The sequence below is a fragment of the Mus pahari genome, chromosome 15 (genome assembly GCF_900095145.1).
Source record: "Mus pahari chromosome 15, PAHARI_EIJ_v1.1, whole genome shotgun sequence".
Classification (NCBI taxonomy): domain Eukaryota; kingdom Metazoa; phylum Chordata; class Mammalia; order Rodentia; family Muridae; genus Mus; species Mus pahari.
Window position 1 is genome coordinate 82499518 of NC_034604.1, and position 24804 is coordinate 82524321.

General features: G+C 33.4%; 1 protein-coding gene across 1 annotated transcript; it reads left to right on the plus strand.

Annotated features, from left to right (window-relative positions):
• Positions 1-1603: 1603 nt before the first annotated feature.
• On the plus strand, positions 1604-23192 carry Tmx3 (thioredoxin related transmembrane protein 3). The gene is made up of 12 exons (XM_021214925.2): positions 1604-1643; positions 2948-3028; positions 5524-5623; positions 6275-6352; positions 9439-9505; positions 11862-11960; positions 13415-13472; positions 13652-13705; positions 14773-14829; positions 17700-17829; positions 19241-19309; positions 20617-23192. Exons 3-12 carry the CDS (start codon positions 5555-5557, stop codon positions 20872-20874), a joined length of 939 nt encoding a protein of 312 aa, XP_021070584.1. The 5' UTR covers positions 1604-1643; positions 2948-3028; positions 5524-5554; the 3' UTR covers positions 20875-23192.
• The last annotated feature ends 1612 nt before the right edge of the window (positions 23193-24804 follow it).

Sequence of the window (24804 nt, forward strand, 5' to 3'; positions counted from 1 at the left end):
TTTCTGAGTTCGAGGCCAGCCTGGTCTACAAAGTGAGTTCCAGGACAGTCAGAGCTATACAGAGAAACTCTGTCTCGAAAAACCAAAAAAAAAAAAAAAAAAAAAAAAGATTATATACTTTGAGTTAAATAAATTAGCCATTAAAATTTTAATATACCATGTGAGCTTAGTCTTAATCATAACACAGACATACAAGCCATTGGTTTCCTACTTGGATCCAGACTTTCATCCCAATACTGAGCAAAATTAAATTAAAAATAATAAATTATAGGAGACAACTACAGAAAAGTTAAATTTGTAAGTGTAAGCTGAGGAAAAAAGATAAAAATAAGTAGGCATTTAAAAGATGGATCAAACAAAAAAAACATAAGTGAAGATTAGGAAGACATTAGAAGTTGAAAATAAGATTAATGAATGGGTGCAGAAACTGAATGAATCTGAGACAAGTACCCAGCACCACATAAGCCAAATCTGCCCTGCTCCCTGTTTTGTATACTGTTATGTAGACTATTTTCATGCTCTGTTGTCAAAACTGAGTCGTGACAGAAACTACATGTCCCCATAACCAAATGTTTACTAGTTGGTTTTAAAGGAAATGATAAAAGAATAAATTAAGCTTAGAGAAGTTTGGGGTATCATAGCAATTTGAAGAGCATGGCTTCAGAGAAATCAAGATTGGCACTGCCAACTGCTTTTGTGTGTGATACTGGGAAAGCTTTTAAAGACCCTAAACTTTGGCTTTACTGGTAAACATTTAATTGTAGTATTTCTTTTACTGGCTATTTTGAAGATTGAATGATGTGACACATGTAAATTCCTTTGTATTCAATAAGATTGGTTCCCTTGTCTTTTACTTATGAAAGTAAAATTATGTTATATGGCAATATGTGTGCTTGCTCTCTTTAAAACAAAACAAAAATGGGAAAGGATCTTTCTCTGTAGTTCAGGCTGGCCTGGAACATTCTCTGACATCCTAGGACTCAGGTCAGTCCTCTTTGTCAGTGTCCCAAGTACTAGGTTACAAGAATGAATCAACATACCCAGCTGTTTTCTGTACAGTTAATTATTATTATTAAACCATTAAATTATTATTGAACCCAATTATAACTATTCCACCTCAGTATGATTAGCATGTGTACCATGATGTGAACAAAATACTCTGAATTTGTTGAATTATGAAAAAAAATTCTTTTCAAAATTTCATATGTTATTAAGTAATTATAAGAAAATGTCATGCTTTTTTTCCTTTGTGAGATTTTTTTTCCCCCTTTGTGAGATTTTAATACTTAAAAAAATATTTACTCAGGGCTGGAGAGATGGCTCAGCCGTTAAGAGCACTGAGTACTTTTCCAGAGGTCCTGAGTTCAGTTCCCAGCAACCACATGGTGGTTCACAACCATCTCTAATGAAATCCGATGTCCTCTTCTAGTGTGTCTGAAGACTGCTACAGTGTACTCTCAGTTAATTAATTAATTAAAAAAACATTCACTCAGGTTTATATAAGTATACTTTTTTTTTCCTAAGTAAAAGGCTCATGTTACTTAGTTTTCTCAGTTCAAAAAGAACTTAGAAATATTTTATTCTTTTTCTTATCAAGGCATTGCTTCAGAGTTTGGAGTTCGAGGTTATCCAACAATTAAGCTGTAAGTCAAGTGTTACATGTTTAGATCTATATTTTTAATAGTCCACTCTGCTTACATTTTATTTATTCTAGTACTTTCTTTGGAGGGTGAAGGTTTGGGTTCAGCCATTGTTTTTAAACCAAGTGCATGAGAGACTACACCTCTTCATATTTAAGTATGTGGTACCCATCTAATTCAGTAAATGTGTTCTGGGGGTCTACTGTGTAGCATGTACTTACAGAATAAGGTATACATTCATTATCAAAAGTCTCTTGAGGAGCCCCAGTCTGTGCCTGCTTTGCCACTGCAAATCACAACATTTCATTCTTGTATAAAGAGACTAACTTCATTTAAAAGAAAGAAAGAAAGAAAGAAAGAAAGAAAGAAAGAAAGAAAGAAAGAAAGAAAGAAAGAAAGAAACCAAGAGAAGAAAATTGATAGATGATCATTTTAATCTGAGGGCATTGACCAAGTCTACTAGAGAACTTAAGTTGAAAAAAATGATGTGATGATTCTAAAGAGAATTGTTTTACAATGATTTTGCTGCATTTTCCTGTTATTTTCATTAGCCATATTTTGGTACTGTGAGAAGCTAAGCAGTTGTTTTCAAAGTGTTTTCTTTTCTTCTGTTTTTTTAAGTAAATTGACTTTTCCCTGATATTTTAAAACCCCAAAGTTTACAATTTTGAGTAAATAAATTTTTCAAGGGGTGGGGGATGTTGACATTTTTCCTTTGTGGTTTATTTATTTATTGGAAAATGTTATTCTATTACAGTGTGTATTGATGGCGCTTTCTCTTTGTTATTAGGAGTTCTAGTTTTGCTTATTGTTCTTTTTTATCTGTACAACTTGCTATATACAATTTATTCATTAACAGGTTTTGTGGAAGATAGTCTTAAGTTTTAGGAAAGCTATTTTTATGCCTCATTCAAGATGCATATTGAATGATGCAGGTTTTACCACTGCCAAAATACCCTAGTTCCTAGTCCTTTTATTTTACACTTGATGGAGAGTAAGTAAACTTACTCTGATTTAAGCTCTTGATTGTAAATGTGCAAATTACTCACTTTTCAGGAGTTGTATATTGTAATTTTATACTACAAAGTAAATGTATTACTACTGTGTGCGTGGAGTACAGCCTTTTCATATGCATCTTAAGTTGCTGTTCCTCAGAAGATAATTGCATACTTTGTTTTACAGAAGTGTGCTGCTCTTAAAGCTTCCTCTTCAGTGTTTTATACATTTTAAGTTTATACTTTAATAAAGGGGGATTGAGACTAAATATGAAGACAGTTAATTTCCAATTCTTACCTTTAATTTTTAAGATTAAAGGGAGACTTGGCATATAATTACCGAGGACCACGGACTAAAGATGATATAATTGAGTTTGCTCACAGAGTGTCTGGGTAAGTGGATTTTAATATTTGAAAGAAAATGTATTTTAGTAGACCACATTGGATATACATATTTTAGATATTAAATGTGTTGTATGCAGTTATAAAAAATTTATAGTTATGTAGCATATGCAGTGAAATTCTATAGATATATCATAATTTATAGTATATGTTAATTTTGTGTTTAAGACCATTTTATGTTTAGAATTTTTTCTCCAATGAATTGTAATACATTTTCAAATTTTTATTACATATACAATTTATATATTTAAATTTATATTATGTAAATAAATTTATTTACAAATATATATCCTATTTATAAAGGACATCCTCAACTCCTACCTCACCCCCACCTCAAGGATGCTTGAAACTGACTAGTACCAGATCATATGAATCTCTGTTTCTTTTTCTCAAAATACCTTGTACTTAAAGGAAGCACTTGACTTCCTTTCTTTAGTATCTAGATTTCCAGTGTTACTAACTTCTGCACTTTGGGTCCATTGACAGAGTAAGGATTATTTGCATACAAACCTTCAATTCCTTCATAAATAAGTCTGGCAACTCAAAGGGCTGTAGAATTGCAGATGGGCAGGTCGTGTATACAACATATACTGGACAAAGGAATGATTCACTGGCTTTCTATGTACTCTTTGAGTGATATGAGTATACAGTAGGGTTTGCCATTACTTGGAACTGTGCACAGTTTAACTTGCAAACCGTTTCCTGTTGAAGTTTCTACTTAGTATTATCAGACCATAGTTGTAATGGGTAATTGGAAACATGGAAAATGAAATTAGGAAAATCAATTAACAACTTCATGAAACTTTATTTTTTAACTTCGTGAGTCTTAATTTTTATTATGTTGATTTGCCATATATCAACTTATATTTCTTGTTCTCTAATTTCAGAGTTTTAAGAGAAATCCAGAATATTATTGTTCTTATAGACTTGGGATTTCATCCCTAGTGTGTGGTGCTAAAAATATTTTTTTAATTGCATCTAAATTAATTTTCCTTACTATCACATGTTTTTTAACCTGCAATGTATTCTAGCAGTTTTTGTTTAGCAAGTGACATAGCTAAAACCCAGTGAGCCATTTGCATTGAACTACAGATCTTTGACTTATTGCTGATCAAAAAGTAGATTTTTTTTCTACTCGCAATTCCTGATGATTTGAATGTTACTTTTTTAAACAAAATGACTATGTCTTACTCAGATGTAGATAACATCAGTGTTTATAATTATATGTTTGTATCTTTTTGAAAAATATTTGTCAAGATCAGTTAATCTATATTGGCTTTGAAGTTCTAGGCACTTTAATAGCTTGAAAAAATATATTGGTAAATAAATAGCTTGAGATTAAAACAGGATAGGTTTGTTGTATAAAATGATGCCTCAAAATATTTGTAAATGCACAGAATTAGGAATGATCTTTATTAAGAGTTGATGATACATATACATATAATTTCAGTTTTCTTTTTTTCATTGTGACTACATGTTTCTCTTCATTTTCTCTGTGAATAAATAGATTTTGAAATGAGTTTATTTGAAGGAAGTGGGTCCAGTAGTAAGCACTTGACTCTCATGGCTTCAGATAGCTTTATATTTGGCAGTTATTGAATGCATTTTTCCTTAACCCTAAGAAGGGATTCTCCTGATGTGAAAGCACCTCTAGAGTAGAGGCAATTTCATGACTCAGTTCCAGAGTTGCATCACTTCCTGGTTAATTACGAAGAATTGAAGCAGAGGCTAGGGAAAGTGATGCAATGACCTTAAGAATTGTGTTTTAAAAGTGTTCACTTTTACAAAATAGTTTCTGTTCATTTTTTAAGTTTTGTGGACTAAAAGTATAATAATCTACACTAAATTTTTAAAAAGAAAGCATTTATTTATTTCATAGCTGTTTTATAAGTAACTTTTAGTGTAATTAATTTATTCACTTGTTTTTTAAAATAGCTATAATAAATTTTATAGCATAGTTTTCTCTTTGTGATAGTGTAACTATTGTTTCCATTTTATTTTTCAGAAAATAGTTATATAATTGGAAGCTTAGGGCTTTGACCTCTGTAGGATACTTAAGCAGTATGTAATACTTAAACCGACATATATTATATAAATATTAACTCTTGTTGACTCCTGAGATACTATTTCATGATTTGTTTCTGTAAATATGCTTTTGAAACTGAAATAATTTGCAGGTGAATTGTCTTGCTTTTAGCCAAAGACTGTAAGCAGATGATCATTCTGTATCTCATTAATCAAAAACTAATATTGATGTTGTCTAAAAGATGTATTTGGAACTGGCAGATTTCATTTTGGGTACTACATAAAGTGTTAGTATGCAATACACAAACACCATAGGCTGAAATTTTACTTGGGTGGGTTTGGTGCTATATTTAAGTGCAGATAAACATTGCTAAAACATTAAATATGATCAGCTGTCACACAAATGGGAATAAAATGTGCACTATCTTTAGCTCATACCCATTTGTTTTGTTTTCACACAGGGCTCTAATTCGGCCTCTTCCAAGTCAACAAATGTTCGACCATGTACGGAAGAGGCACCGTGTATTTTTTGTTTATATTGGTGGAGAATCACCCTTGAAAGTATGAAACTATCTTTTTCTTCCACATAAACAGACATATTATAATTTTATTTGCTGTGAAGCTATGGTTTTACCAAAACCTTAAAGCAAAATGTTTTAGTTCACCTAAGTATTTTTCACAATGAAAATACTTTCTTTAATCTCTCTTATTAAATTTGCAATTATGAAACTGAAGTAAGTAAAACTTGGGTAAATATTGCCTACCTTAGTGTTTCTTATGTTACTAACCAGATTATTTAATTTTGCATCACTTTTTAACACTTTAAGTGAAAGACTGAAAACTGCAATGCAGATGTTATCTTTTTAAAGCAAAGCACTGTGCCTGTTTACTTAGTATATGTGTGTGTGTGTTTGTACATATCTTCTTTACTTTTGTCACTATCATCATTATTCATTATTGCTGATCTCTGTTAAGAAACCCGAATTGACTTTGTTTATAATTCATTAACTCTTTGAAAGGGAGAATAGGAGCACTTAGTTGCAATGATTATTTACCTTGACAACAGTGTATTTGGTTTGGCTAGTTTCTTCTTTCACTGAAAGGTGACATGGTAGGAAATTCTCCTACTGCTTATAGCTTTAATTATTAAATGGGAAATAAATTGTGATCTTTTATATTTAAGATATCCTTTTTCTGTTTGTGTTATCATAGGAGAAATACATAGATGCTGCTTCAGAGTTAATTGTATATACATACTTCTTTTCTGCCTCAGAAGATGTGGTTCCTGAGGTAATGTTTAATATTTGATTTAATGATAATTATTCATAAGAATTATGATTTGATTTTACATGTCAGATTTATTCATAATGTATGAAAAGAAAATTTTTTACCATTGATGTCATATTGTTTAGGGACTTTTTTTTTCTCTGTGAAAGAATACTAGTAAGCAGTGATACACATCAAACCCCCAAAACACTTAAAAGTAGTAAGTTATATGTATGCTGCAAATATAGTCTTTTCCTGGTTTCTCACACCAACAGCAAATAAATAAATATTACAAAAACAAAATTCCAGAGATGCCACCAAAAAGTAAATGGACAGTGTGAGAGTTGGAATATGTGGGGGTGGACAACTGTTCTACATTTTTCGATCCAAAAATAAAGGAAAAAAGGAAGGTATGTGTAAGTAGAAAATAGTTGAACTGAAACCTGCCTCATGCAGGTATATGGGTAGAATGTGTCAGAAACAAGGAAGAGACAAGTACAAGACAAGTACAAAATAGTGCAAGTATATGCCCAAGGCAAGAGTATACCTTACATATTTGAGAAACAACACAATACCCAGTGTTCCTATAGTACTGCAAGAAGGGGATAGAAGCAAGCAGAAGACAGTTCTGTTGTGTATATAACAATGTGTATAACGAAGTTGAAGTTCATAAGGAACTCAAGTCTGTTCATATGCTTAGAGCACAGTGCAGTAGACAGTGTAAAAATAGGTCCAGAGATCAGTTGCTTAAGAATCAATAAGCAGGAGACTATGAAATAACTTACAGTGTTCATTTAGGACAAAGGTTCTCAATCTTCCTTATGATGCAGTGCTGTAATATAGTTCCTCATGTTGTAGCATAAATTTTCATTGCTACTTCATAACTGTAATTTTGGTACTGTTATGAATCATAAAATGTAAATATCTGATATGCAGGATATCTGACATACAACTGCTGTGAAAAAGTTTATCCCCAAAGGGGTCGCAACCCTCAGGTTGAGAACCACTGCTTTTTTTCTTTTTAATCAGATATTTTCTTTATTTACATTTCAAATGTTATCCCCTTTCCTGATTTCCCCTCCGAAAACCCCCTATCCCATCCCTCTCCCCCTGCTCACCAACCTACCCATTCCCGCTTCCCTGTTCTGGCATTCCCCTACACTGGAGCATTGAGCCTTCTCAGAAACAAGGGCCTCTCCTCCCATTGATATTCAACAAAGCCATCCTCTACTACATATGAAGCTGGAGCCATGGGTCCCTTCATGTGTACTCTTTGGTTGGTGGTTTATTCCCTGGAAGCTCTGGGGATACTGGTTGGTTCATATTGTTGTTCCTCCTATGGGGCTGCAGGCTCCTTCAACTCCTTCGGGCCTTTCCTCCATTGGGGACCTTGTTCTCAGTCTGACGGTTGGCTGAGAGCATCCACCTCTGTATCTGTCAGGTACTGGCAGAGCCTCTCAGGAGACAGCAATCTCAGGCTTCTGTCAACAAGCACTTGTTGGCATCCCCAGTAGTGTCTGGGGTTTGGTGACTGTATATGGGATGGATCCCCAGGTGGGGCAGTCTCTGGATGGTCTTTCCTTCAGTCTCTGCTCCACACTTTGAATCTCCTCACATGGGTATTTTGTTCCCCCTTCTAAGAAGGACCGAAGTATCCATACTTTGGTCTTTCTTCTTGAGCTTCATTTGGTCTGTGAATTGTATCTTGGGTATTCCGAGCATCTAAGCTAATATCCAATTATCAATGAGGAACCACTGCTTTCTTACATATCTAGAATTTTATATTATAAATGGAATTCTGAAATGATTTCAGCTTGTTGAAGAACCTCTATTTTTGTCAATCTAAATCCACTCCAGTTTTACCAGTTTGGTGTAAGACATTATTTTTCAGAGCAGATCATGTTCATACCCTTAATTTGTCATGTCTCCTTTTTTAGATATAATTATTAATTTTTATATTTATAGTCAAATCCATTTTTACCACACAGGTATGTGATTTTTGGCAAATTTTTGTAACCACTATCTCTTAAAGTTGTAGAATTACCTGGACAGGATATTGTATAACTAGACATAGGAGGCAGGAGCTCAAGACCAGCCTGTGCTACATAAGACTTTATTTTTGAAAAGAAAAAGCTGAAAACATCAAAAACAGACCCAGCACCCACTTCAGTGTGATAGTAAACATCAAGAAATAAAGGAGAGAGAGAAAGAGAGATGGAACTAGATTATCTGCTTTAAGCCCTTCCAGGAATGACCACTGCATTCCTTTGAAAGGAATCAATGTCTCATGCTGAAAATAGAAACTTCATATCATTTTGGTAGAAGAGTGTCTAAGAGCTGGTGGATCTAGTCATAGTTGAAAACTTTTTAACTACCTGAGTTGTGAGATAGATAGATATAGATATAGATGTCATCATTTTTGTCATAATGTAGCATTATCATAAGGTCATTTATCATATTGCCTCTATGCTAAGTTGTACCTGAATTCCTTTATTTACTGTTATTTTCATGTTTCATTTATCCATGGGTAATTGCCTAGCCAAATTATTTGTCTTCTGATTGTCATAATTTTATTCTTTTGAAATACATACAAAATAGAAGGAGGCTCTTTTAGGTGATTCCTTATGAATGGCAATTGTGTTTTAAAAAGCAGTTTGGAGAGCACTTGTTACATGATGTCATTCATAATTATCCTGTAAGGTAGATACTGTTATAGGCTTTATGTTTCTAGGATGAGGCAGTTGACCCTAAATGAAGTGACTGAATATAACATAGCTGGTGAGTGGTGGGGGGTGACATCCTTAGGTCGGGTGTTGAAGCATTGGACCTGCTGTCCTGTGCTCCAGAATCAACTCCATTTTTTCCTACTCAGAATGCTCTTCATGGTCTTTTAGAAACTCTAGAGTAGTCCTTGCTTTTTCTCATATCAAGCATGATGCTTCCAGGGAGGTATATGAAAACATTCAGATATAAAATTTGGCTGAACTTAAAATTGTTCCCTTTTTAGTCTTGAGTTGTGTATTTTTTTTTTTCTTGTTTCTTTCAGTGCTTTTGAAATTGTGCTTACTAATTGAATTGCTAAAACTTAAACTTCTAATGCTTTTCTGCAGTACGTGACACTGAAAGAGATGCCTGCTGTGCTTGTTTTCAAAGATGACACTTATTTTGTTTATGATGGTAAGTTCCATTAACTCGTATAAAGCCTTTCGTAATTAAAACATTGTTATAAGGAGGCATTTATAAAAGATTTTGTAAGTGCTACCGGTGTTGCATTTGGTAGAGTGATCTTTTAACCCTTCAGTAGTTTTCTAATCAGTGTACTTTCATCATTAGTTGCTGACAGTGATTTTGTGTGTGTGTATGTGTGTATGCGTGAGAAATCATTAAAATTTATGTATTTCTCCCCCTCTGTCAGAAAACATTTCCTAGAAGTGAATATTTCATTTCATTTAAATTTTATTTTGATATCTTTCATACATCATAAAATGAATGACATAATAAAACCCTAGTACTCACAGTAATATAAATGGTTAACAAGACCTTACTGCAGTTGCTTTAGTTGTATTGTTTCTCTTTTGAAGCATTTCAAAGCAAATCCTAATGGCATTTTGTCAGTGTCTCATTAATTTTCTTTTTTGTAAATGTGGGTTTATATTTTTACCCCACTTGGTTATTGAACCACTGGGGGGGTGGAATATATTTCAATTGTTTCCATTTACATCTCTATTTTTTTTTAACTGTGTTTAATTGAACTAAGTTCTTGATATATAATTGTCATTACTGCATGCTATACATTACTATACATTAGGTATATTCTATTACTTAGTACAATAAAAAAACTATTTAATATTATATTGTTATTTTTATCCTTTAAATGGTTTGTGCAATGGATAGTATGGCAGATAAATAAATATCATACATCACTAGAACATTAGATAAGGAGATCTATGAACAGCAAGTTTGTTCATTGGCTCATTCATTCAGGGGATAGTTATTGAATGTTTACAATTATCACCAAACAGTCAAATGAACATGAGAGGAACTTGTGCATATAAAAAATAGGAGAAAGAAAAGAACCCGTATGTGTCTTTACTTACATTCTTTTTGATTATGGAACTGCTAGCAGAAGTGCTCACTGTATACTTGGCCACTGAAACTATTTTATATATTTTTAAAGTGTTTTCTTTTTTCCTCCCAAGTTAAGATCTAGCAGTATCTAGATTCAGCCATCAAATCTCATATTCTAGTTCTGCTAAGAGGTTGGTAACTTAGAGAGCGTTGACTCTTTTTTAGAAATTAAAAACCTTTGACTCTCTTTTAGAAATTAAAAAATAGAGACTGAGGCAGGTGGATTTCTGAGTTCGAGGCCAGCCTGGTCTACAGAGTGAGTTCCAGGACAGCCAGGGCTATACAGAGAAACCCTGTCTCGAAAAAAAACAAAAAGAAATTAAAAAATAAATAAATAAAACAAAACTAGTCACACTTGTCTAGATTTATATATAATCTTTGTGCCTGCCTAAAGAAAGTCCCTCTCCTTTCACCTCACTTCCTACTTCAGATGTCTTTTGTGCTTGAGAGAGAAGTAGTTGGTGCAGTTCCTGAAGGTATTGTGCATGTCCAGCTTTGTTGCCAAATTTTGAACCTGCCTGAAGCCTTCAGGTGGACAATAGATCACATAATACCTCAGACATTTATTCTACTACTGGTTATTTATGAATCTGGAACCATTTGGATACTACTACAGGGATAGTTTTTCTGAAGAGTTTTAAATTCATCACGTTGTACAGTCCTTAGGAAATTTACTGTTACCATGGAATGAAGATACTGGCCCAGTAATCAACTTATATAGTTTTAGGTTCCTTTTTTTTTTTTTTAGGTTCCATTTTCTAATTTCTAAATCCAGCTCTAAATAATTTCAATTTTTAGAAATTTATTTTATAGATTTGATTGCTTAAGATAGTTTATTTAGCAATGTGACATAAAAGGAAAAGCACACCTTTCAGTCAGTGAGTAGAGTATAGTCGATAAAAGACCTAATATACCGTGTCTTATGTGTATGTTTAAGTTGTAGATATGAGAAAGAATTGTAAATAAGATAAAATTCTAATAAGCAGGAGCAAAGAAATTACAATACAAATTACCCACAGTGATAAGAACCAGGTAACACCTTCACTAGGCTGTCATTTAGGAATATATGTTTTCATTTGATCATTTTGTCACAGTCTTTTTAATTTTGCTTTTCAAATGAATATTCAGTCTATAACTGTATTATGATTTCTTTTTAAATTTATAAATGGACTTTATTAATATATTGCAAAACATAGTTTTGATTTAGTGCATGTTTTTAAATTATCGTTTGCTAATTTTAGTGATGCTTTGTTCATTAATCCTTTTCTACATCTGATTGAGTAGAATAAACTACGTAAGAACCAGCTTAAGGTTTTAATAATACTGTGTTAAATACTTTATTCACTTTGTAGGTTGAGACATAACTATCTTGTACTCTGATGTATTTCTTTTGCTTTGTTTCAAGAGTATGAAGATGGCGATCTGTCCTCATGGATCGGCAGAGAGAGGTTTCAGAACTACCTTACTATGGATGGTTTTCTCCTGTATGAACTTGGGGACACAGGTAAGAAGCAGATGGCCATTCCTGTGTCATTACAGAATTTTTCTTTAATTGAATATGTATTTACTGGTTCTTTTAAGGCTGCATTTCCTAATCAAAGTAGATTTATGTTTGCTAGTTCTGCTTTCGAAAAATTGAGGCTTATAATACCATAGATATGTACTCTCATAAGATGATCAGTGTAGCGAAAGAGAAGACTTACTAACAACTGATGGTGATGAGGAAGATAGGGAATGAGGGAAAAACAAAAACAGAAATCATGAAGCTACTGGTTAAAGTAAAGCCTTCTCACCATCTTTTAAGGTCTGCTGTTTGTTTGTTTAATTTGCAATAAAATAATGCATATTTTTTTAAAAAGTGGGACAACTATTGTTACCACGTGTCTCCTCTCATGGTTACATGGTCGTGGAATGGATATGCAGTTGTAGAGAAGAGATATTTGAAAACTAAATAAAGACCAGAAAAATTAAGCACTGACTAATACATGAAATATTTCAAGAAATAATCCTTATGGACTGTTGTTTTCAACAGAAAGCTAACAGTAAGTTGTATTAGAGATTATATAGTTGTATTAGAGATGTAGTATGCAGACTGAGATTAGGAAAAGCATCAAAATAATGTACAGTGACACTAATTTTTTTAACTTAACCCTACATTTGTATTCCTGCCCCAACTGAAATAATATTTTAATATGTTTAGGTATATAATTTCATTTAACTTTGTTCATAAATCTAAAAAACTTGCTTTCCTAAGATGAATGAGAGTTTCTTAAAGTTCAGTTACATAGGTGTTACACAGTGGTATCTCGCCTTTGTCCTCCCAGGGCTTGGTACCATGCTGAGAACATAACATCTTCAACCCAAATCAATACCACCAGAATACCACTGTTCTGTTACTACACTATTCTACCCTCCTGAACATTATCAGTAGGCATATGAATTACTGGCATATAAATTACTGTTTTACTAATACTACAGGAACAGTATGTCACTCAAATTTTATTCTATATGCCATTACTGGTGAAATTATAGCAGAAAATTACCACATAAAAATCATTTCCTTAGTGTTATAAACTATTGTTTTGGGTTTTTTTTTTTTTTAGCAACAATTTTTAGTAAACTTTTTTAAATCAATGTCTTCTTTATGGTGTAGCTTTCCACAAATACTGTGTCAGTCTGTGGATTGCATAAATTTTATTAGAGAAAGCATAGAAAATTTATTATTATTTATCTCCTATAGGTAGAAGAAATTCATCATTTGTAAGTAATTCACTGGTCCAGGCTGCAAGCATTGTACCATAAGATGTTGGGTTAATTTTATGTAGCATATAAATGATGATTGGAGTTAAAGTTTAGAAAGATATTATGATAGTTCACATTTACAGGAGAAATATTTGACAAGTGTAATAATAGTTATATTCAGTTCAAGAAAATGAAAGGTATTATTCTTAATTTCAGGAAAGCTTGTGGCCATAGCAGTTATTGATGAGAAAAACACCTCACTTGAGCATGCCAGGTATGGTTGCTTTGAAATGGATTTAAGCTTCAAGTGTCATCCAGATCAGCTCTTTGTATAATCTCTTTAGAGTATCTTGTTTTGTCTATAGTACTTAAATAAGGCAACAGATACTGTAATGGGATAATTTAAACTTTTAATTGAAGAGGTGAAACATTTATATATTTGTTCTTCCATAGATTAAAGTCAATTATTCAGGAAGTTGCTAGAGATTTCAGAGACCACTTCCATAGGTATGTGCATGTTTTCTGAAAAGTTGTCTTTGTTTGAAAGGTTGTCTTTGTTTAATTTGGTATTACAGTGAGGTAAACCAAAAGTTACATCCCTAATCTTTAAAATTTAAATCTGACATCTGAGCTGCTCTAAAGGCTAAATGCATGCATGGACTCTGACATGACACTAAGCAGAAAATTCCACGCCTGCCTTCCCATGATAGTAGTCAGAACACAAAATCACTTTTAAACAATTGTGTGAAATTTCCTTCAGGATATGTGTATAATTAACACTTTGGTTCCTGCCCTAGGGAGCTCATCGTTTATGTGAAAATGTTCCAAACCATGAAACTTTTCAGAAGTTTCAAGCATATTTGACCCTAAGCTTTCAGATAAGACAGTCCATATGAAAGGTGAATCAAGAATTGATTGACTTGGAGCTTCCCGTCAGCATAAGGATACATACATGCCACATCTTTCAAGTTAGAGTAGTTTCATTTATATTTCATCCCATTTGTGCTTCCTGAGAGTGTTTGACATATGTTTTATGGTAGGAAAATATGGACATAAATTTGTAAATTAGAAACAGTTTAAATGAACGGTCACATGTTAGGTAGATAATTATAACAAATTTTCAAAAAAATAATAGAATAAAACATTTACTTAGGAATAAGGATTTTTGCTGTATTTCAAATGTTTGAGTTTGTTGCTGCTATCAAAAACAGCAATAGAAACTTCTAGGATTCATTATTTTCTTCCCATTTCAAATCTACCAAAAGCTCATTGTGCAATTCTCCTGGTACATGGTAGCTGACCTTATTTCACAGTAAATCACCTTTCCTAGTATTTTACTTGCAGCACATTTCTTCTCTGCCTTTTAAACATGTATACAATGAGGTGAAATGTCCAGAGTTTGTTGTTGCTGCTCATGTACTTGCTTATCAATAGAACATAGTCTTAGAACATAGGGATTTCTATGTTCATTATTATATGCTTACCAATTTCTGGTTTGTATTGTGTTCCATTTTTCTTTTAATCTAATATTGTCCTCTTTCCTTCTTTCTCTTTGTTGCTGCTGTGTTTCAAAGAGATTTTCAGTTTGGCCATATGGATGGAAATGATTATATAAATACTTTGCTGATGGAGTAAGTAAAGTGTTGATGGTTTTGAAAGCAGTTTTTCCACTTTGATATCTAATTTTGAGAGAAGGGAGTGACTCAATTAGCTGGGAAAAAGCATGCCAAAACTACTTGTCATTTTCTGGTGCTGACATTCTTCTATTAAATATCTTGTTTTATTTTATAAATCCTGAATTTTGAATTCATTTAGATTTAATTTTCCTTTTTTTCTAAGATTTTGTTTAGGTTTATTTATTTTGTATATATGAGTGCTCTCTCTACATATATACCAGCTTGCCAGAAGAGGGTATCAGATCACATTATAGATAACCATGGTTAGCCATCGTGTGGTTGCTTGCAATTGAACTCAGGACATCTGGAAGCGTAGCCAGTGCTCTTAACTGCTGAGCCATCTCAGTAGCCCCAGAGATTTAATATCATTCTTTAGTATAGAAGATAATTTCCCACTTCAGCATTATAACTTAGTGTTCTCAAATCATTCTACAATGTGTAATATTTGTAGTTTTTAAAATACAAACTTTAATAATTTTAATAGATAATTATGGGTTGGTAAGGTTGTTCACTATATAGGCACTTGCTCAGAAGCCTGACAACTTTAGTTTAATCCCTATATAGAGACCCAGTTCCTGAGGGTTGGCTGGCTTCCACATGTAATTATTGATACTTAAAGTAATTGACACTAGTATTTTTTCAATTTTAAAAATTTATCGATAGATTGATACACATGTAGGATAAATTTTTGTTATTTTTACCCCATTCCTTCTGATTTTCTCCCACATTTCCCTCTAAAACACTTCTGCCCAGTATGTCTGACCCAACTTAATTTAATTTGAGTTATTTGCATGAGTATATGGTAGGTTATTGCTTGGAGCATTTGCAATATCAGTAAAGAAAATGATAACCTTCTGACCCAAAACTATTAACTGCCAGTAATCACACAGGAAGGTATAGGACTTCATAGCCTTTCCCCACCCCACCCCCATGCATGGTACAATGCTGGCAGACTAAGTCTCATGTAGAACTTGTGCAAATAACTATAAATTCATACTTGCAACAGCTTTACTATTTGCAGAAGTCAACTTTTTGCTGCACATCTCCCCATTTTCTCTTATATTTTTTCCCACTTCCATCCTCCTTGCCAGTTGTTCCCTAAATCACAATAAAGTTTTACTACCAAAAAATAGTAAAAAAATTTCATATATTTCTTATTGCCCATTTATTGTTTATAGAAGTTGTAAGGTTGATCTTGTATAAACCTAAGAAAACAGATATTCTGTATAATCTTATAAAAAGAATACCCTATAATAAAAATACAGTTTTTGCAGTATATGTGATGGGAATTTGATAAGACCATTTTTTTTTTATTAGATATTTTCTTTATTTACATTTCAAATGCTATCCTGAAAGTTCCCTATACCCTCCCCCCACCCCTGCTCCCCTACCCACCCACTCCCACTTCTTGGCCCTGGCATTCCCCTGTGCTGGGGCATATAAAGTTTGCAAGACCAAGGGGCCTCTCTTCCCAATGATGGCCAATTAGGCCATCTTCTACTACATATGCAGCTACAGACATGAGCTCAGGGGGTACTGGTTAGTTCATATTATTGCAGCCCCCTTCAGCTCCTTGGTTACTTTCTGATATGACCATTTTTTAAATCTTCAGTGACTATATAGATTTATTTAAAAAATGTTTTGCAACATTGCACAGCAGATTTGTTTCGATAACTAACATAATCTGAAATGATAGTGTCTAACGGTAAACACTTAGTTTACATAGTTTAACCAGTTGTGAAATAGTAGATCTGAGCTCAAATTAGAGTCACAAGATCATAGTCAGCTTAAGTTTTTAGTTTGAAGGGTATGATAAGCTTTAGTCTGAGGGAAACATTTTAAAGGTAAATTGGCTCCAGTTTATAGGTCTCAGACAATGTTGGTGGGTTCCATTGGTTTCAGTTTAAATGAGGTAGAGTATCATGATAACTGGAATATGTGGCTGATACACTTCACCTTAGGTGATCAAGAAGTAAAAGTAGAGGAAAAGGAAAGGAAGCAAGATAAACCATCAAATGTATGTTGCCAGTCACATCTAGCTAGGCTTAACTGTTGAAGATTCCCTGCTTACAAAGATAATATCACCAGTTGAGGACCAAGCCTTCCACACATGAGCCTGTCCAGGCCACTTCATATTCAGGTCATAGCAATAGGGCTTTCTGTGCTAGGGTATGATCCTCTTTGATGAATGTTTAAATATATTGGAAAAAATATGTATCCTGTTGTTGGGTAGAGTGACTGTAGACTAGAGAATTCACAGTAGTGTTTATTCAACATGTATATGTTTACTCAAATATAAAAGCTATCATTCTAAATGTTTAGCTTGAATTTTCTCATGTAATTGTGTAGCAATTAGGAATTATTAATTTCCATATTTTATAAGAAAAAAATGTACATGTAAGAAGCTAAATTTCTGGACTAATATCTTGCAATGTTAAAGAGAAAGTATCACATTCAAACAGTATGGGTCTAGAGATATCTTCTTGCCTATCTGGGTTTCTGAGTACCATCTAAAGTAGGGCTAAATGTTATTAGTATTCCATATAGTACGATTCAGAAATTTATACTTTGCATAGCACAAATTTTATTCTTATATTTAATCACTGTTACTCAGGTATTGATTTTTAGGTTATTTTCATACAATATTAGTTTATAATAGATTTTATGCAAATTTTGAAAAGTTCCTGTAGACCACAGTGGTAAAGATATTAAAAATCTCTTTTCTTCTCTAACTAGAGCTCCTAAGTTATAAATGAGGAGTAAGGTATTTGTTATTGCTATGCTTAATATGAGTTTTGATTTCTTTCTTTTTTCTTTTTTTCTAGCGAATTGACAGTCCCAACAATAGTTGTACTGAATACTTCAAACCAACAGTACTTTTTGCTTGATAGACATATTAAGGATGCCAGTGACATGGTCCAGTTCATTAACAGCATTTTGGATGGTACAGTACCAGTAAGTAATTCAGGTCCATTTCAGAGGGATAAATGGGAGAAGGCAGAGGAGAAACTAGAGGTTCTTTACCTTTAATCCTGAAAAGAAAGGGTAGTCATTGCCTTGGGGGGAAGAGGGAATCAGATTCAGCCCACTGCTTTCTCCTGACTCAGTCAGCCTATTAGAAAGTTTTTGTATGACAGAGGCTCACAGGTGCAAATGTCCCTTGAAGTGTTACTTGAGACACCTTTGCTTGCCACAGTAATGGGAAAAGCCTCTAATGTTGGACTAGAGATCGTAAGAAATTTGTGATGTGGGATAATAGATTTTAGAGAATTTACCCTTTTGGATCAGTTGAATTAAGGACAACTGAAATAAGTTACCAGAAATTATTTTCTATTTTTTAATAAAAGCTGTGAACAATCACAGTTTTTCAACCATCAAGAAATGTATTGAGAATCAGAGGTCCAGCAAAGAGTTCTAAAAATAATCATGTGAAAGAATTGTCATTAAGTGGAAAAAAAAAAAAAAATCAAGAAGGATCTTTGTTGCTTCAATGATTTTTTTTTTTTTTTTTTTTGGTTTTTCAAGACAGGTTTTCTCTGTGTAGCCCTGGCTGTCCTTGAACTCACTCTGTAGACCAGGCTAGCCTCGAACTCAGAAATCCACCTGCCTCTGCCTCCCGAGTGCTGAGATTAAAGGCGTGGGCCACCACGCCCGGCGTGCTTCGATGATAATTTAATTACTGTTTTTCTTACATTTTTGTTTCAAGTATTATACAAACTTTCAAAAGTCAACATTGCATACCTATCATAGTTTAAAGTCAGTTAATTTGTGAAACTCCCTTAGTTACATAGTAAGTAGCAATATGGTATTGTGTACAAATGGCATTTTGATTGAAAGAAATTGAGTTGTAGTGGTACGAGCCCTTTTGTCTGTGATTTAGTAAAACCTGATCCGACTTTCATAACAGAGATTTCATTAGTCCTAAAGTTAGCAATTCAAAGAATGGGCCAGACTTCTGGGATAGCTAGATGCCAGGGTTTGATATCCCCAGGAACTTTTCTCAGCTTCTCAGCACTCCCTGTTAAGCTCTGTCTGCATGAGGATGTTCCTAAGTAGTAAGAAAGTTTCTGCCTCAATGTGGCTAAGCAACCCAGAGAAACTCAAAGCTTATCCAAGCCTGGCGAGGGTGGACCAGCTTCAACAAGCCACAAAGATCATGAATAAAGGCAGAATGAATTTTTTAGAATATGTTAGTGTAATAAAGATAGGAAAGGACAAAAGAGGGTGTTAAGTACTTAACATGAATTTTGGGGGTTACGTATGTAGTATTTTATAAGTCAACTTTTACCTCCAGTTACATGATTATGTAACATAAAAATGAACTACTAATATGTGCGTAACATGTTTTATTCTTATTAAATTGAAGGCCCAAGGAGGTGATAGCATTTTTCAGAGATTGAAAAGAATAGTATTTGATGCCAAATCTACAATTGTGGTAAGTTCTGATAGTATCTTCAATAGCTGAAAAATTTGGGGTTTTCAATCTGCTCTCTCTTTACACTTACCTTCTTTCTTTTGCACTTTATTTCTTTCAATTGCTGGCTTAAATTGTAGAATTAAAATGTCTCTGTAATTCTCTAACAGTGCCTTCCTTCATTTTTTCATCCCAGCTGTCTTGCTAGCTGCTCCATGCTGCTTTTCATTTGTTGAGTCCAAGGCCACCATGAAAATGTAGCTAGCCTTCTTTATTGATAAGGAGTAAATTTGAGTAATCTGAATAAATCCATACATAGCATCCTTCTGTTTATCAGTCACATTTGTTTTCCTGTTTCCACCCAAATGGATTAGCCACTTGGTATTTTGTCCACCCTCATTTTCACCTAAGTCCACACCTCCTCTCAACAGTCTTCAGTACATTGTTCATCCCACTACACAGTGTCACAATGGTCATCAGTTCTGAGCACTTTCTTTCCCTTTTCCTGTGATACACATCAGAAGATCCCATCCATCTGAGTACTTTCCTTCCTGGCTTTTAAATATATTGTTGAGGCTTTTTAAGGTTAGGGCTAGTTGTCATAAATTATCTTGCTCTGCTTTTAATTCTGTGAATCAATCCAAAATGGTCTTTTTGTTTCCTGGATTCCTCCAGAGACATAGACCCAACCCATGAAATACATCTTTCAGTAAAACTCATTCAGTAAAATTATTTTTCTGACAACTGAGGAAATAACACATAACATAAAATGAACTGGTAAGTTAGTGTGGCTTTACTAGCAACAGCATGACTCATGTTAAAATGTCATGTGAAGAGAATATGTCTAGGGCTATAAGTAAATGGCTCTGTTAAGAGCTAGTACCTACAGGAGATCTGACACCTCTGGCCTCCAGACACCTACACACACACACAAAAGCTTTTAAAAAAAAAAAGAACATGTATATATAACTTTTTATCAGAAACAACCCACAAGCAATTTCCTAGAGTTTAACATAGTAACAGTAATTATCTAAGAGGCATTTATGGGTAATGTGAAAAAAAGAAGGATTTTTATTAAGTACTCAGACTGTTTGGTTACTTTTCCTATTGCCCATCACCAATTCTGCACACATGCACACTCATATATGCATGTAAGAGTCTAGAGATTTTATTTAGTCTTTAACATGGTAGGAATTGCTTGGGTATTGACATCAATTCATTGAAACTGAGTTCAATAGCCATGAGGGGAATCTGTTGTGGTCTTAAATTTACATCATGTATTTTATGTCAGGATTCCATTCAAGTGCAACTGTATTCTCTACCCACAGTCTATATTCAAGAGCTCTCCACTTATGGGCTGCTTTCTTTTCGGGCTGCCACTGGGTGTCATCAGTATCATGTGCTATGGAATCTATACAGCTGACACAGATGGAGGCTACATAGAAGAACGATATGAAGTATCCAAAGGTGAAATGGAAAACCAGGAACAGATAGAAGAGAGCAAAGAGCAAGAGTCCAGCAGTGGAGGGTTTCTAGCGCCTACTGTGCAAGAGCCCAAAGATGTATTAGAAAAGAAGAAAGATTGAGACTTCACAGATAAAAAATATTTGATAGAATGTCAAGTTATTAAAGAGTATTTATTGAATTTAGAGATTTAATCATGATCTATTTACAGAAGAGAACATATTCTTTGTATTTTGCTAATAACAACTGCATGAATTAAAATAATTCTTCCATAAGTAGGAAGATGTTTGGAACAAAGTGATGAACAGTTTGTCCAAAACAAAGCCAGATCATTGTATCAGTTACTTTACAGATGCCCATTATGTACACACTTCTCTGTGTGCATGTTCTATGACAAAGTTAAGAAGCTTGGACAGAATATTAAATTGACCATTAATGTAGAAGATGTGTTTTTTGCAAAGAGAAATAGTACTTTCACCTACTATATCAATTCTCCTATATTTTGGATAAAATTTATATAAACAAATAAAGTCTTTAAAATTTAGACATTTTAAGAGGAACTGGTAACTTTTTCTGTGTATCAGATTTAAGGTTCTGAGTTTAAAACTAGTGTTTTTATATATAGCATAGTGATTTTATTTTACTAGTTGTTTTTAAAGGAGAAATGTTACTTTTTTACTTATACTCTGTTACATTATTATGATAATGGCATATAACCCTATGAAGTGGGTGAAGAATCTTGTAATTGACTTTTAAAAATGACCATGGTATTTGGGGAGTGGTGGCTTCAGCCTTTTCCTGTGCTGTTTAGTAGAGTGCACTGTCCATTGGAGGAAGGAATGGATCTCTTAGTATATCTTGATTTTAGCTAAAGCAGCCTAATATTTTGTTTTGGTTTTATTTTATAGCTTGACATTACTTCTAATATTTCTGTTAATTATGAATGCTTTCAGAAGTAATATAAATCATGTTTTTATGATATATAAACTAATAATTTAAAATTTACTGCCATGCCTCTATTGTGGGAGGCCATAACAGGTGGGTGATATAATCAACATGTTAAATTCAGATTTCATGAACAAAGGGAGAGATCCTAGTTCCCTTCTCTATACTCAGCTTTGCCTCTGTGACAGTCACAACCTCTCATCTTTCATCAGAATGCAGTCATGTCTAAGAGTGGGTATTTTGTGATAATGTTTACTATAGATCAGTTTGTTAATTTTGATGCCTTCATTTTAGCTAATTTCAGAATTTTTATTAGGTAATGTTTAGGTCCTGTTCTTTGAGTATTTCAGAGTTTGTTGAAAGGATCCGCTGAGAATTTACAAACATGGTTTGTAGCTCTAACCCTGAAGTTACTTTGGGATTCTGCTTAGGTTGCCAAGGGAGCTTCTGGTTTCTGATGCAATACTAATCAATATTGCATCATATTAATGAATTAAAATATGTATATCAGTAGAGCAAGAGAATTGCTAATTATAGTCTGTGTCCAAGTGTTCTTTTCATATTTAAAAGCAGCCATTTTTAATATTTAATCACCCAACATTAACTTTATTGATAATGGTGTATGTATGTAGTCATGGGGAATGTTCAGAAAATAAAAGAATATTCTAAAATGGAAACTGGAGATAAGCACTGTTAAAAGTTACTGTAACAAACTTCTCCATAGAATAAACTTCATAGACTCTTTGGGAAGCTTCATGGTAGTGGTCCCAACGGTCAAGCCTTATTGCAGGAGAAAAGACCTGAAGTTTATAGATGCCTCATTAATGATAATGTGTGGTAAGAAGAGAGACATGAAGAAATAGGAAGTACCACTGTCACATTTTATTATTGTTTATCACTACCAAATGTTAAATGTATCTTGTCTGGTCAATCATCCTTGTAAATAAGTTCTCAATAGGAAAAAAAGAGTAAAGCACAGCTTTGCGTTAATAAACATATGCACAGAGGTAATTCATTGTATTCTGAAATAGTTTTCTTTTTGAATGAGTGCTTTGGTTCTCTGTTGTGAAACAACTTTATATTGAGCCTCATATTTGTACTTTTAAAATGTGCATTAGGGAAAAATGTGAAAGTGGTTTGTAAGTAAATAGTTTTATTTCTTTTTGTATTAAACTTTTGATTTTTACATGTTTCTTTTTGAGGATATTTTTATTTGTATTGTCAGAGTGCTCACATAAAAAGAGAACTTAAAATTTGTTCACTCATGTGCTTTTCTTTTTAATGTGTTATCAGAGTACTATTGGCTTATCAGGAGAATATACTTTTAGAATCAAGGCAGCTTTACTCATAATCTAAGAAAAAATTGATCCTCTTAATTCCCTTGGTTAGATACCAACAATAGAATTCTTTCAGGAAATTTGGATTCTACTTTTTTTGTTGTTTTGTTTTTTGTTTTTTCGAGACAGGGTTTCTCTGTATAGCCCTGGCTGTCCTGGAACTCACTTTGTAGACCGGGCTGGCCTCGAGCTCAGAAATCTGCCTGCCTCTGTTTCCCAAGTGCTGGAATTAAAGACGTGTGCCACCACGCCTGGCGGGATTCTACCTTTTTTTTTTTTTTAATGTGTCAAGTTCTGATTTCTGAAATTCAAAAACATAGCTCATAGGTGCTCAAACAACATTTACGAGTATTTCAGAGAATGCATGTTTAGCCTAACATCCTCAGCAGCTCTGTTCTGAAATCTCTCCTTGTTGTGTTTATCAATATTTTTGGAGTTTCTTTTGTTTGAAACTTGTTTGATGTTTATTAGATCTAGAGGTTTTTACTCAAAGGACTTCTGAAACCTGGTTTAGAAATAATGTAAAAGATGCCAAATGAGTCAAGGTGATGGAAAGGTCTCTCTTGAAGAGCTGAAGCGATCACGTGTGTTGTTTCTGTTTACTCAGTTTTATTGCCCATGATGTTTCTAATGTTTTGGCTTGGTAGGTAGCTTTAAATTTTAAGAAAAGAATCATTTCCAGCATTGGGGACACAGAGGCAAGCGAATCTCTGTGATTTCTAAATCAGCCAGGCTACAGACAAACCCTTTCTTGGGGAAAAATACATACATTTTTTTCATCAGTGTTTCATGAACAGAGGGGAAAAAAAAAAATCACTCAGCTATTCTTATGTAGAAATTGTTAAAAACAAGTGTGAGATATTAAGACTTAAATAACAGGACTGAGTTTGCAATTTTATTTTTACAAATATATATTTTTTTCTGAATGAGTCTAAGTCCCAAGAATGAGAATAATGATAATAATAAATAATGTTCTAGTTTGGGCTAAGCTATAAAAGTTTTTGAAAGACTAACTAACTTGTTTAATTGTGATACTCTGCCTTACGACACCAATTGGAAACCTTTGTTTTTCTAAAATAAAGAAATTAAAAACATATTGCATAATTGCTACCTTTAATATGTGTTTTTCAGAAATTTGCCACATGACTAATCTCTAGACAGAAATCAGAAGCTACAACTAATATTCCATACAGTACTTTACATACAGACATAGTTTATTTATAATTACAGAAACACAATTTTAGATTTTAAGCAGGCTTGGAAGTGAATTGTAGATTAATTCCTTATACCCAGAACCCCAACATCACTTGATCTAGTTTTAATTTTATAAGACCTAATATGTTTTTTAAATATTATTTTTTTAAAAGGATACCTCAGCTTTTCTACAGAATTTAAAGTGTGGTGGATTTGAGTTTTGTATTAATAAATTATGATCCTGGACACCATACTCTTCTAACTTCTCACTTTCATTATTAATGAACAGGGAATGTAAAGCCTTTGGGGTCTGGGTGGAAGGCACTCTTTGCATTTGATTTTTAATTATTTTGACATTAAAGTATACATTTTGAAAACATCTTTTATACAGCTAACCTCTCCCACTTCTGAATTACCTATAGCTTGAGGATAATACCTCCTATCTAGATTATGAAGGTTAGATGAAATCATGACTGGCACACACCCACAGCTCTAACTGACATTTACTGTTTAAACTTAACTGATTTCCCACTTCATTTAGAATTCTATCATTGACCTCAGGGAGAAGAGAACAAT